Source organism: Crocodylus porosus, unplaced genomic scaffold, assembly GCF_001723895.1.
Source record: "Crocodylus porosus isolate Cpor-Errol unplaced genomic scaffold, CroPor_comp1, whole genome shotgun sequence".
NCBI classification, from domain to species: domain Eukaryota; kingdom Metazoa; phylum Chordata; order Crocodylia; family Crocodylidae; genus Crocodylus; species Crocodylus porosus.
In genome coordinates this window covers 25,062,201-25,074,659 of record NW_017728921.1, presented here as the reverse complement: position 1 = coordinate 25,074,659, position 12,459 = coordinate 25,062,201, and the positions used below count along the sequence as shown (strand labels likewise).

The 12,459-nt window shown below is 47.4% G+C and overlaps 3 protein-coding genes across 4 annotated transcripts in view; 2 read left to right on the top strand and 1 right to left on the bottom strand.

The window, feature by feature from the left end:
- Positions 1-7,100, top strand: part of IQCD (IQ motif containing D) — a 9,740-nt gene extending 2,640 nt beyond the window's left edge. Inside the window, exons 2-4 of the mRNA XM_019539337.1 lie at positions 1,990-2,223; positions 4,062-4,133; positions 6,371-7,100. Of these exons, the coding sequence (XP_019394882.1) occupies positions 1,990-2,223; positions 4,062-4,133; positions 6,371-6,649 (585 nt within the window). The 3' untranslated portion in view covers positions 6,650-7,100. The remainder of the gene's footprint in view (positions 1-1,989; positions 2,224-4,061; positions 4,134-6,370) is intronic.
- A 1,048-nt stretch (positions 7,101-8,148) lies between these two features.
- RITA1 (RBPJ interacting and tubulin associated 1) lies at positions 8,149-10,582 on the bottom strand. Its single transcript, XM_019539336.1, has 2 exons — positions 10,353-10,582; positions 8,149-8,996 (listed from the first exon to the last, which is right to left on the bottom strand). The coding sequence occupies exons 1-2, from the start codon at positions 10,565-10,567 to the stop codon at positions 8,447-8,449; spliced, it is 765 nt and encodes a 254-aa protein (XP_019394881.1). The 5' UTR covers positions 10,568-10,582; the 3' UTR covers positions 8,149-8,446.
- Positions 10,583-10,672: 90 nt separating this feature from the next.
- DDX54 (DEAD-box helicase 54) overlaps positions 10,673-12,459 on the top strand; it is a 15,258-nt gene continuing 13,471 nt past the window's right edge. Inside the window, exons 1-4 of one of the 2 annotated variants that reach the window (XM_019539333.1) lie at positions 10,673-10,803; positions 10,937-11,063; positions 11,545-11,615; positions 11,776-11,964. In XM_019539333.1, the coding sequence (XP_019394878.1) occupies positions 10,696-10,803; positions 10,937-11,063; positions 11,545-11,615; positions 11,776-11,964 (495 nt within the window). In that variant the 5' untranslated portion in view covers positions 10,673-10,695. Of the gene's footprint in view, positions 10,822-10,936; positions 11,064-11,544; positions 11,616-11,775; positions 11,965-12,459 lie in introns of both variants that reach the window. The other variant, XM_019539332.1, reaches the window with a different exon arrangement.

Here is a 12,459-nt window from a genome sequence, read left to right as displayed (position 1 = left end):
CAAATGTGTGGTAGGGAAGATCAGGGATGGGAATTAAGAGGTGCTCGACAGGTATGGAGGGGGAGGGGGCAGGGAGGAGGGGAATGTTGACCTGGTGATAGAATAAATCTGGTAAAATGTAGAGAGTTACCTGGGATTATCAGATGGCAGGCTAAATATAGACATTGGATTTATGGCACATTATAACCTGCATGACATCTGATAACCTCTACATTTTACCAGCTATAGTCTGTCACCAGGACAACTTTCCCCCCACCCCATACCTGTCTTACACCTCTTAACGCCTAGCCCTCTAATCTTTCCAGCCACATATTTGCATTTTCACAGACCTGCATTTTGCATATTGGCTTAAGCTTCTATTCTACCCAGGAGAGTACACAAACACCAGCAGACTCTCCCTGTGCCTGAAGAAGGGTGTTTGTGCCCAAAAGCTTGTAAAGAACAATTTCACAACTATTTACTTGGTCTAATAAAAGATATCACATTTACCCAAAGAACCCTGTCTGCCAATGTCCTTAGACCAACACAGCTGTAAAAGCACCCCTGTTCATACCCAATTCACTCATCCTTTCAATATCCACTGTCTGTCCCTGTGTGACATAGGAGACTGCACAAGATGGACATATGGTCTGATCCAGTAAATGGTAATTCTTATGTTCTTAGGTACATACAAAGTTAGGCCAGCCACAAGTGCAAAGTAATTATCACACAGTTAACTTGTTAATTGCCCAATACATTTAGACTAACCACCCACACAAAGTAATTACAACATGATAAAAATGGCTATCCAGCTGTAAAGAGAGCCAACCAGCTATAAAGGTTGTGCTTGAAAATGTGTAACAACTCTATAGCTGGTTTATATCCAGCTTTAATTTGAACATGTAGTAGGGAGGGCCCTTAGAAATAGCCAGGAGATTTTAAACATAACCACAAAGACTTGTTAGGTATTTAATGTGTGGCTTTCAGATGTGGTTCTGGTTGGTTTTGATCATCTCTTCTTTGGCCAGTTAAATCATGCTGGAATCCAGCTGAGGAGTGCTTGGAGTCTAAAAAAGATTGGGAACCACTGAGTTAGACCAGTGGTTTTCAACCCTTTTTCATTTGTGGAACCCTAAAAAACTTTGAATAGAGGTATAGACCACTTTGGAAATTTCAAATGAAGGTGTGGACCCCTTTGAATCCTAAGTGTTGGTATTCACATACTTTTGATCATAGTAATCTTTTTTGGATCCCTTAGATGTAGTCTGTGGATCCACAGATTGAAAACTACTGAGTTAGATAAACATTTGTATATGGTGATAGAACAGGGCTGGACTAGATTGTCTTCCACCCTTACCTTTCTACGGTTTTGTCTCTCTCATGAGCACTACTGAATTAAGTCCCACACCCTTCCTTAAGTTATATAATTTCTTTATTTTACAACTGTAGAAAGAGAGGTGCAGCTAGATTAAGGATGGTACCTCTCATACTAGAGCTGGTGTAAGATTCATGAGAGCCCGGAGGACAGGCTAAAGGCCGGAACATTTCCTTCTCTCACACGCACATTATGCAACTTGCACCCTCAGTAACTTCACCAGGCTTCAGCGTGTATGGGCTGCAACTGTGTGTGCTTTCCTGCACTGCGCTTCCAGGGTACTTTGATGCTGCCCATTCAACAAAGGAGCCAGTGAGGGTGGGATTTTTGAAAACATTCAGTTTTAGTCTAGCACTACTCTCTTTGAAGTTGATAGGATTTCCATCATAATTAAGAAATGGGATGTTCAGAGTTCTGTTTGAATACACTGTAAGTACCCACTGCTATTGGGGTGATGGAAAAAGAAAAGGGACCTCACTAGGTTATCTGGTTCAATGCCCTGCTCAAGGCAGGAATGTGGTTCCTTCTCTACAGTACTGCCATCTGTGTAAGTAACGCTTCATTCTTCAGCAGATTTGATTTGTTGAGAACCCAGTCACTTCCCTAGTCCTGATGGTGCCCTTCCCCTGGTTTAGATTTACAAGAAGAATGCAGTGATCCGGGATCTCAAGACCCACTTGCACCATTTGGCAAAGTTCTCTGAAAATCACATCCTGCGCAGCAGGCAGGAAGCAGAGAAGCAGCAGAAAGGGGAACTGCGTACCTCACAGGCAAAGCGTGCCAGGCTCCAGCAGGATATACAGCAGCTGCGAGCGCAGCTCAATGCACTTGTCACCGAGAACCGCGAGTCAGAACTGGCTCTCAGAAAGGTACCAAGGGGGGAGTAGTTGGATAACAAGAAAAGCTATTAAACCACTGGGAGTTCTTAATCTTGTCTGCAAGTGTAACCACATGCCAGCTACCAGCCATTCCTGGCAGGATGCACCTGCCATTCTTCTGAACATCCCATCTCTGACCTAACAGTCCACTGATTTCCCTGGAGAGCACCCCCACAGCTGTACAGTGGCAGCCATCAATGAAGCCTCTCCACAGTAGCACCCTCAGCTCTCTGGAGGTCATAATACACTGGCTGTCCCCCCCATCACTGAAGAGACATTCTTGTGACACTGCTGCAAAAAGTCAATGAACCAGCTGGCATTCATAAAAGAATGGGTACTGCAAACTGCAAGGCTGGCAAAGCATATTTTGAGAAGCTGGGGAAGTAACAGGGGATCTTCAGAGCAAACAGAGTATTGGTTAGATAGTAGACAGTCTCCTTGTTTCTCTTATTGGTTGTGCAGTAATATCTGGGGGTTCCAGTTATGGAGGAAGACCCTGTACACACACTTCAGACTTTTTTTTCCCCAGTCACAAGCATCCCAAAACCTTGAAACATGATGCTTCCAAACATAGGGTTGGACTAGATGACTCTTGAGGTCCCTTCTGATCTTCTGACTTTGTGACCTTAGTGGCATTGTTCCTAATGGAAAGTAGCAACATTGTGCAAGAAACATCTATAGATTTAAAATGAATGACCCCTCTATTTTTTTTTAGCCAGTGCTGTCTCTAAATGGACAGTGACCAACTTGCAAGCAGAACAAAGATCTGTTTAAGAGATGTCTACTTTATATATCCTCTCTTGCTCTTTCAAAACACTGTGAAGTACAAGGTAAAAAAAGGCTTCATAGTATAGGGTCACACTCAAGTGAAAATTACCAAAGCAGTTTGGAATCCAACCAATCTATGAATCCAGCCTACAACAGCTTCCATTAGAATTGCTTTATTATCCAGCTTCTATTCAAGCTGAACATCACTTCTGTTTTCTATTATAAACTGCTCAACTCAATATATTATATATACTGAGAGAGCAGAGGGAAGAAGAAAGAGTGGATCTACTCACCACTGCAGTCTCCTCTCCCTTCCTGAAAGAATGTACACTATCCCCCAAGAGCCAAGATTTTCACAGTTCTTAGGAACCCAAGTGTAAACAGCTAGGAATTGTTAGAATCCAGGCCACCTGAACAACGGGCAGGAGGCAACCATCATCATCTGCAAGCCATATGACTGACTCTTTGTGATGCTTGACAGGGTACACCATTCATTCTGAAGTATGGTCAGAGAAGAAGGGTTCTGGTAGTAAGGAATAAGTTCAGTGAGTGGATGAATTAACTTGATACAGTTCTATGACCTGTGTTGTAAAGAAGGTCAGATTACATGACTGAAAGTTCCTGTCTAGCTTTAAAATCTATGAGTAGTTCCATGGAGTATAAATAACAAGTGTGAGAAAAACAAAGCTTTGATAGATCTCTTTACAGCTAACTTGGATTTAGTCATATGCTTGCAGCGAGTCATTTTTGGTCTGTTTTCCAGTGGTGTGCTTTGACAGCACCTATCATTAGAGCATGTAGATGCTATAATGAAATCCTGGCTCCCTGCTATAGACTGAGCCTACTCATTTCTGCCCAGGGAAATGATGTCTGTTTGCTTAAGTGCTGGAGTTAAAGGAAAAAGCACCCCATACTGAGGAATCTTTCCAAAAAGAACAGGCATTCTCTTCAAGCATATTAGCTCCCAGGATTCAAACCTAAAGCCCCTTTGGTCCTGGAATGTTATAGCATGTTACAACTCTATATTCAGTTGCCTACAAATACTTTTCTTGTTATTTCAGAAGAAGTACAAAGTGGAGATGGAAATTGAAAACTGGATCCAAAAATATGATGCTGACATGGGAGAAAAACAGGTATCCTCACTAGTTAAGATGGGGTGGCCAATATATAGCATGGGCAGCCTGTGTGTGTGGCATGTGGCAGATCAGGAGGGGCCAGGCAGCACAGCAGCAGACAGAACAGAAAGCAAAGGAGCAAACCGGGCAGGGAGCACAAGGAAATCAGAAATCAGAGCAGTAGATCAGGCAGGGGAAGGAGATCAGTGGCATTTGGGGAAGGTATGGGGCTAAATGGTGGCATGCTTGTGTAGTAGGTTAGACCCAGACATTTGTGTTGTCTTTGAGATGTCTGGTCCAGGTGGATCCATCTCAACCTGTGCATAAGCCTCACTCAAGAATGCCAACAAAAGGTGTGCATGCACCTTGAATGAGGTTCATATGAACAAGCTATCTAAAAGAGGAACCACCATCAGGTGCGTCACATACAGGGTGTGCGCGTGTGTATGCACACTCCCTGAGCGTGGTGGTACATCGTTCATGACAACAGTAAGGCAAATAGTTGTTCACTGTCCTACCTTTGTATTCAGCAGCTGCCTATTGCTGACTTTAAGAAGGGTTGTGCCAGCTTGAAAAATCCTACAAGCACGCTTTACACTTGATAACTGTTCTGCCAGTCTGTCAGATGAGTCCCTCTGCTGCCACTGAATAGGGTGTTCAGGTTTCCTTCACTCTTCAGCTCTGCTGGTTCCATCTTGTGTATGGATCAAGTTATGCAAGAAACAAGGATTTCTTAGGGCCCCTCTACACATATAGATAAAAGGTGTTATGGGATCTAACATGCAATCCACACAATTGAGGCACAATTGTGGGATCATGCATTAGATCCCATTGAACCTTATCACCAGACAGGGCTCAGAGGTTGCAGTAGTGGCAGCAGTCCCCTGTGCTGCCCACACTAAAAGCCTCATACCCCAAAAAGGCTCCCAGTGGTGGCAGGCTCCACAGCCAGGGAGGCTTGCAGACAGCCAGCATTCTGCCTGCTGCAAGCCCTAGAGCTGACAACACTGCCACCACTACAAGCCTGGTCAGCTACGGGGCTGGCAGCAGGTGGTGTACGACTCTAGCTGCGAGCCCCTCAGTTGACAGAGTTCCCAGCCACAGGGGAGCACCTGGCCTCATGTTCAATTAATGGTATGATTAAAATAAACTACAAAGTATTACATATTTTTTGTGGAATAACTTTGTAGCTAATTGCTTGTTTTATATCACACCACTAGTTGGTTGAACGTATAGCTGGGTCACAACTTAAGGCACAGTTACTTGGTTAATCACGCCGTAAGTGTACATGTAGCAGGGTCCTCAGAGGGATATTTGTTATTAGACCAACTATGTACTTGGGATAAAGTTAGACAAGCTTTTGAATGCAAGGCATTCTTCAGCAGGTCTTGCATTCAAAAGCTTATCTAACTTTACCCAACTATATGGTTGGTTTTGTAAAAGATATCGCCCTAAGAAATCCTTGCCTTTCACATAGTTTCTGGACCATCGCAGCTACAGCATCACACTTCCACTCTTGGATTAATCAGCTGTTTCTACCTCTCTTGCCAGTTTGTTAGATAAATAATTCAGAACCTGGAGACTGAAAGCAAATGTATCATTGCTCAGGTTTTCAGGCATGAAGCATGACCACACTTCCAGAATCTGCTAATTCCTCTGCTGTTTCTGATATTTTACCCTGATCAATACAGGTAGCTTAATTAAAAGCAAAGTGCACGCTTCTGGAGACAGACCAGGAAGAGTGCCACTGTCATAACAGTAAGTCCTTGTCAGCAGTGCAACAATGTATTAGGAAGCCAAACAAATTAGATACCAAGCTCTGCATGTTTCCAGCTGCCCTTGACGCCATCCTCATGCAGAAAGGGAAAACTGGATAATTTGGCATGAATGCAGCTGGCACAAGTGCTGCTGGTTCTCCTCATCCTAATCTTTGACTATGTTATCTCTAAACAAGGCAGCAGAAGGCATCATAATAAGAATTATGCTGACATTTTAAAAGCAGCTAAAGGAGTTAGGCTTTCCAGAGCCCAGTGAAATTCACTGGATGTTGGGTGCCTGACTCTCCTTAGGTTCCCTTGAAAACTGCAGTTCACTGAGGGCACCAGCTAGCCCTTCACACATTTGTGATGGATAAAACCATCACTGCATACACTGCCTGGGATCTTTCTGGATAAAAGGTGCAACTTTCAAGTAAAATAGGGTGACATGGTACCTGCCATTGAGAAAGCTATACCTAATACTTGCCATTCCCTTAGATGGAGTATGAGGAAGTTGATGCTATCTATACCGAGGAGAAGGCCCAGCTGGCTCAGCTGAAGGAGATATATGCTGTACTTGAACAAGAGTATTCCCAGATCAAGGAGGAAAGGAGGATAGCCCAGGAGAAGAAGGAAAGAGCAGAGAGGGAGCTGGCTATCATGATCCGTGCAGCCACTCGCATCCAGGCCTTCTGGAAAGGCTACTTGGTCAGATCACTGTTAAAGTCAAAGAAGAAAAAGAAAGGAAAAGGCAAGAAGGCAAAGGTCAAAAAGTAAACTACAACTCCACCTTTTTCTCTTCCCTTCTCAGCATCCCAGACACTTCCCCATAGATTTCAACTACCCACCCCCCCAGTGTTATCATTTACGGTATAGTATCTATTTGATGGACAACCTGTCGAGTACAACAGAGTTTTTGTACACAAATTTGAGACTAGAGGCAATTCTATCATAAATAAGTTTCAACCAAAATTTTAGACTTCATTTCTGGCTAGAAGCATCACTGGTCTGAATTTAAAGTGAAAACTTGTGATTCTGACTGGATTCTGTCAGTTAATGGAAAAATTCTCAGTGGGCATTGAGTTTGTGCATAGGTCCTTAATGTCACTCAGTTTCTCTATCAGTTAGGGATAATTCTCATCCACACAAGGTGGGGATTGAGACAGTTCAATAACAGTCATTTCAGATCTTTGGATGGAAGATGGGCAAAACGTTTTCCTTTGAATAAGACACCCTTTTTAAATTAATTAGTTCTCTCTAATAGCCTGTCTTAAATTCAAGTTAAAAAAATAGTAAAAGGCTTTTATATGCACTGAAGTTGTATCCTTGTAAATGTGTCTATATTTGCTGTGTTCATTTTTTCTTAAACTGAAAGTCAGAATGTGTGTACATCTTAAACTCAGAGACACTGTATATTCAAAAGAATGTGGTATTATCCATTTTGTCCTCACACGCTTAGCCATGGTATTGCAATGATTGGGCATATTTTTGATGATTAAAGCAACCAATTATGCTGCAACTCTGAAAAGCCCTTGGCTTTGTCTCATATGCACAGGCCAAACCAAACCCTGTTTGGGTCATGTCCGTGTTAGGCCTGAGGGCCCCAACAAATCCCAGTTTTAGACAAGGGTCAAATGTACAAACGGGAAGTGGCAGAACCCTTCTCACACTCTTCCACCAACTGTGATGTGCAGGCTAGAGACAAATGCATCCTGGTGTTTCACTCTTTGGGCAAGACTAGGGAAGGCAGCACTGATCCCTTCTGAGGACCAGATTGTAGATGATTTCCCTGCTCACTTTCTAGCCTTTTGTTCCAACCCTGGTTTTGGAGCCCCTAAAGTTGCAGGCCTCCTGTTCAGGAGAGCTGCTCCCACGGGATTCATATCCATCAAATGCTGTCTTCGGTTTCCTTGGAACCCACAAAAAAGGAGATACTGTTCTTTACCTGTGAGTCAAAGATTAGAGTGTATTGCTTCCAGATTCCAAGAACCAGCCCAAAGATCTCTAATGTACCTGGCATTGTAATCAAGGTTGAAACTGAGCCAGAGAAATGGGGTGTAGCAATGTCCACCCTCACCCTAAAAACTGCAAGAAACATGGCACATTTTTTTCTACTCCGTCATTTATTTACAAGCATTTAGCACAAAGCTGATACAACAGCATGCCACAATGCTCAATATAAATTAGCTCTTTCAACCTTCAGCTGTCTGCTTAGAGCCAGGGCTGGATCTAAACCCCACTGAGGCCATCAGGCCTTCCATTTGCAAGCTGATGCCTTAAAAAGTAGGGCTGCGCCATTGATTTCAGGACACCCAGAAACCCTATTCCTTGTCCACTTGCATATTGGCCCTCTTTCCTTATCCTGCTTGAGCCAAGACAACCCCTCACTGGAACCTAACAGGAAAGATGAGGCATGATATCCTGCTGCTCCAAATCAGGTAAAAAAAGGAGGTTCTCCAACCTGCAGCCACAACACCAGGTTCACAGGTCCACGGAGACACATTGCTCATGTTGTTACATGCACTGTTGGTTGATAAGTGCATTTCCATATATACATATTTTAAAGCAGTAAATTCATTTCCAGGGTGGTTTGGACTGGCATAAGGCTGTTGTCCTGGGTACCCTGGCAGAGGAAGTTCCTAACACACTCTTAGACCGAGCCCTTGGCAGAGAACCCTGGGAGGCTACAGAGGCTGTCAGGGAGCGCTGGTTTTGATGCTTGCCTGTATTCGGACTGTCTGCAGGTAGCCAGAGCTGATCAGAAGGCCTGTATACTTGGGTAAGAGACTGAGAATGGCCCCGGTTGAGGGTGCCTTGACTGACAGAGTCCAGACCACTCTCAGGCCATTTCCAGAAGGAGCTTTTCCCTTCTATCTCACAATGGCCTAGTCTCTGAGATTTTGCGGTCTTTGGGTGAACAGCTCGCAGAGGGGTCTCCTTGGAACAAGAGGTAAGGCTTGAGGAAAGGCTTGACTGGGTCCTGGGAACAGACGAAGGGGTCCACAGGAGGGAATGGAGTTTAGCTATATCTTCCTTCTTCATCCGCGGTGCTGCCCAGCCTTGCTCATCAGCCCTTGAGCCAAACAAAGATTCATCACAGTAGGATGGAGAGCGACTTTTCAACCTTCATTGAGAAAGAAAGGGGTGGGATAGGGGGAAGAATGCAATTACTACAAAGAGAATATAGAGTAGTGGCCATTGCATGCGGAGACCTAACGATCACTCAGAAGGTGCAATTAGCAAGTGAGGCACACTTGTCCTACTTATTTTCCATGGGATTCCTAAACTAGTTAGATACTTTTGAAAATTCCACCAAAAACCTTCTTTTTAAGGAAAGAAATATTAGGCAAAAAACCCCTTTGTAGTATATTTCTCATCCCTACACCTAAAAGCTTCACAAAGAGAGAGGAGTCGTTCCCATTTTACAGATGGGAAAACAGAAGCCTATCCAGATCAAGCAACTTGCCAAGCAAAAATGGCAAGTCAGGGGCAGAGACGGGAATGTATTCAGATCTCCTGTCCTCACACATGGCTGTGCAGTAAGTCAGATTAGACAGCCAGAACCAGGAACCAGGATGAGCTCCCTTGCCCCCCAGCTATCCTCACTGGCATCCTCTTCATTCAAAATGTGGATGTAGATAACCTGGAAAGGGTTCAGAGGAGGGCTACTTGTATGGTTGAGGGCCTGCAGGTAAGACCCTATGAAGACAAACTGAGAGATCTGAATCTCTTCAACTTCTGCAAGAGAAGGCTGAGAGGCGATCTTGTGGCTGACTACAAACTCACTGGGGGGGTCAGTGGGGAATAGGGGATACCAGGGTGCCCTTTGGGGTTACTAGAAACAACAGCCACAACTGAAGGGGAGTAGATTCAGATTGGACATCAGGAAGAAATTCTTTACGGTGAGGGCTGCCAAAATCTGGAATGGGCTTCCAAGGGAGATGGTGCTTTCCCTTTCCTTGGAGATGTTCAAGAGGAGGTTAAGACAAGCACCCGGCTGGGGTTACCTAACCCCAGCACTTTCCTGCCCAGAGCAGGGGGTGAGACTCGATCATCTAATAGGTCCCTTCCAGCCCTAGAAATCTATGAAAACCTGGCTCTCCAAACCCACACCGTCCTTCCCAATCCCATTCCTGCTCCCCGCATTTCTCCGAATACCCCACCATTTCCACGCTAGGCCTTACGGGCCAGGGTCCCAGATTCCACCCCAGCGCCCACCCACCTCTGCCACATCCCGTCCTCTCCGTCTCGCCCCTCTCGGGGCTCATCCAGACTGCAAACACGGGTCATGCTCAACATGCCCCAGGCCCAGCGAGGCAGAGTGCCAGGCCCCGCTGCCCTGGATCACCCACCGGCCACCCGCGCAACAAGGGCAGGCGGCAAAGTAGCTATCGCGCAACAAACATGGACTGGACGCACGTGCAAAGCAGCTGTCACGCAAGTCATGGCCCGGCCACGGCGGGGCCCGGCACCAACTCACCGGCCCGCACGGGGCAGCGCTCGCGGGGGAGCCGCCCAGGGCGGCTCGAAGGCGGGGGGGGCCGGGCGAGCCCCCGCGGGGCGGCCGAACAACGTCTCGTCCACGTAGGACGCCCTGGCCCTGACCCTGGCCCAGGTCCTGGCCCTGGTCCTACCGCCGCCGCGGGCCGCGCGGGCGCCGCTCACCGCCAGCTCAGAGCCCGCGGGCGCCACCATCTCCGCCGCGGTGGGCGCGGCCTATTCCCACGCAGCGGCGCTGGTTGCGCCCGGGGGCGGGACCACACGGGACGCGCACGTGGTGCCGGCCGCTTCCGCTTCCGTTTCCGTTTCAGCCAGCCGTAGCTATGGCCCGGCCGCGCCGCCGGCCCCGGCGTCCGTCCGTTCGGGCCGCCCCGGGCAGCGGCAGCGAGGAGGAGGAGGGGGGCGAGTTCCACGTGGAGCCCGAGGACGAGGCGAGCGCGGGGCGGCCGGTGCGCGCGGGGGGTCGGGGGCTGCCCCGGGTAGTGGAGCAGGGGGGCTGAGACACCTCGCCCCCCGCCCGTCTGCCGCGGCCCGGGCACAGCCGTTTTGTCTCCTCCCGAGCAGGCGCCCGCCAAGATGCTCCCGGCCTTCCCCACCGCCGACTGTGCCTCGGACGTGGAGCCGGACACAAGGGAGATGGTGCGAGCCCAGAACAGGAAGAAGAAGAAGTCGGGGGGCTTCCAGTCCATGGGTGAGTGGCCCCTAGTCGGGCAGGCAGCAGTTGCCCTGTGGTGCGCCAGGCGAAGGAGCTGGTGGTACCAGCCTGATTCAAGGCCTGTGCCTTGTTGTTGGCCTCTGGGCTGTTGTTTCTTATAGGGCTGCATTTTGGCATTTTTTGTTAACAGAGTGGGCAGGCCTGTAGCAGGGCGCAGTTCGAGCCTCCAGCATTGCCCGGCTCCACAGACCCATGAGGTTTGGTTCAGAGAAACCTGCGTAGTTCCTGCGTTCACCTGAGTCCAAACCATGTTCATGAGCTTTTATGTACAATTATCAGGCCTAGATGCCTCTTGTCAGCAGGAGCCAGGGTCACCATCTAATCACAGGACTCCAGGCACTGGGGCTTGAAGAGAGAAGCCCAAGTATTACTGGGCTGGGTGCTGAAGTCACAAGAGCTGTCTGTACAGTGCTTTTGGTCTGCAGTGGGCACTTACGTGATCACATTTGTCTTCTAGGCTTAAGTTATCCTGTATTCAAAGGTATCATGAAAAAGGGATACAATGTGCCAACACCCATCCAGAGAAAGGTGAGTGACAGGTTCTCAGATGTACTGTATGTTCACTGGCTTCCTTAGGTTTCCTCCACAGATCGGTCCAACGTCGCAGGTGGAGCAGGTTCCCCAGCACATCTGGAATAGTCATTCCATAGGGTGAGTCAGAACGGTATTTCTTGGTTTTATTCTTCAGAGCATCCCAGTGATATTGGATGGGAAAGACGTGGTGGCAATGGCCCGGACGGGCAGCGGGAAGACGGCTTGTTTCCTTATCCCGATGTTTGAGAAGCTGAAGGCACATAGCGCGCAGACAGGAGCACGTGCCCTCATCCTTTCACCAACTCGCGAGCTTGCCTTACAGACCATGAAATTCACAAAAGAGGTATGGACCAGGAAAAGCAAGGAGCTCCTCCTGAGAGTGGGGGCTAGAATATCTAGGAGCCCTCACTGTCAGGGCTTGAGCACTTGTAGTGATACAGGGAGGCAATGCGCTGCAGCCATGGATGAGGGAGGGCTTCTTGCATGACACTTAACCTTGTTGCCGTGGGATATCATTGAAGGCAAGAGCGTAAGAAGATTGTATAAGTAGAGTAACAATGTTCACAGATACCATAGTGAGGTTGCCCTCATCCTTTTGCTTTACCTGTGTGTAGTTAAGGTGTTCTTGGTGTTTTGGCATTGTGTCTGCCCTTTGTATGAAAAGGCTGTTCTCAGTGTTTTTAAAAACAGTCAGGCGAATGGTGGCCTTCTACGATCAGATTACCAGGTCATTAGACACAGGGGTAGCAGTGGACATAGTCTTGCTGGACTTCCGGAAGGCTTTTGACACTGTCTCTCACCCCGTTCTCACTAAGAAACTGGGGGACTGTGGTGTCGA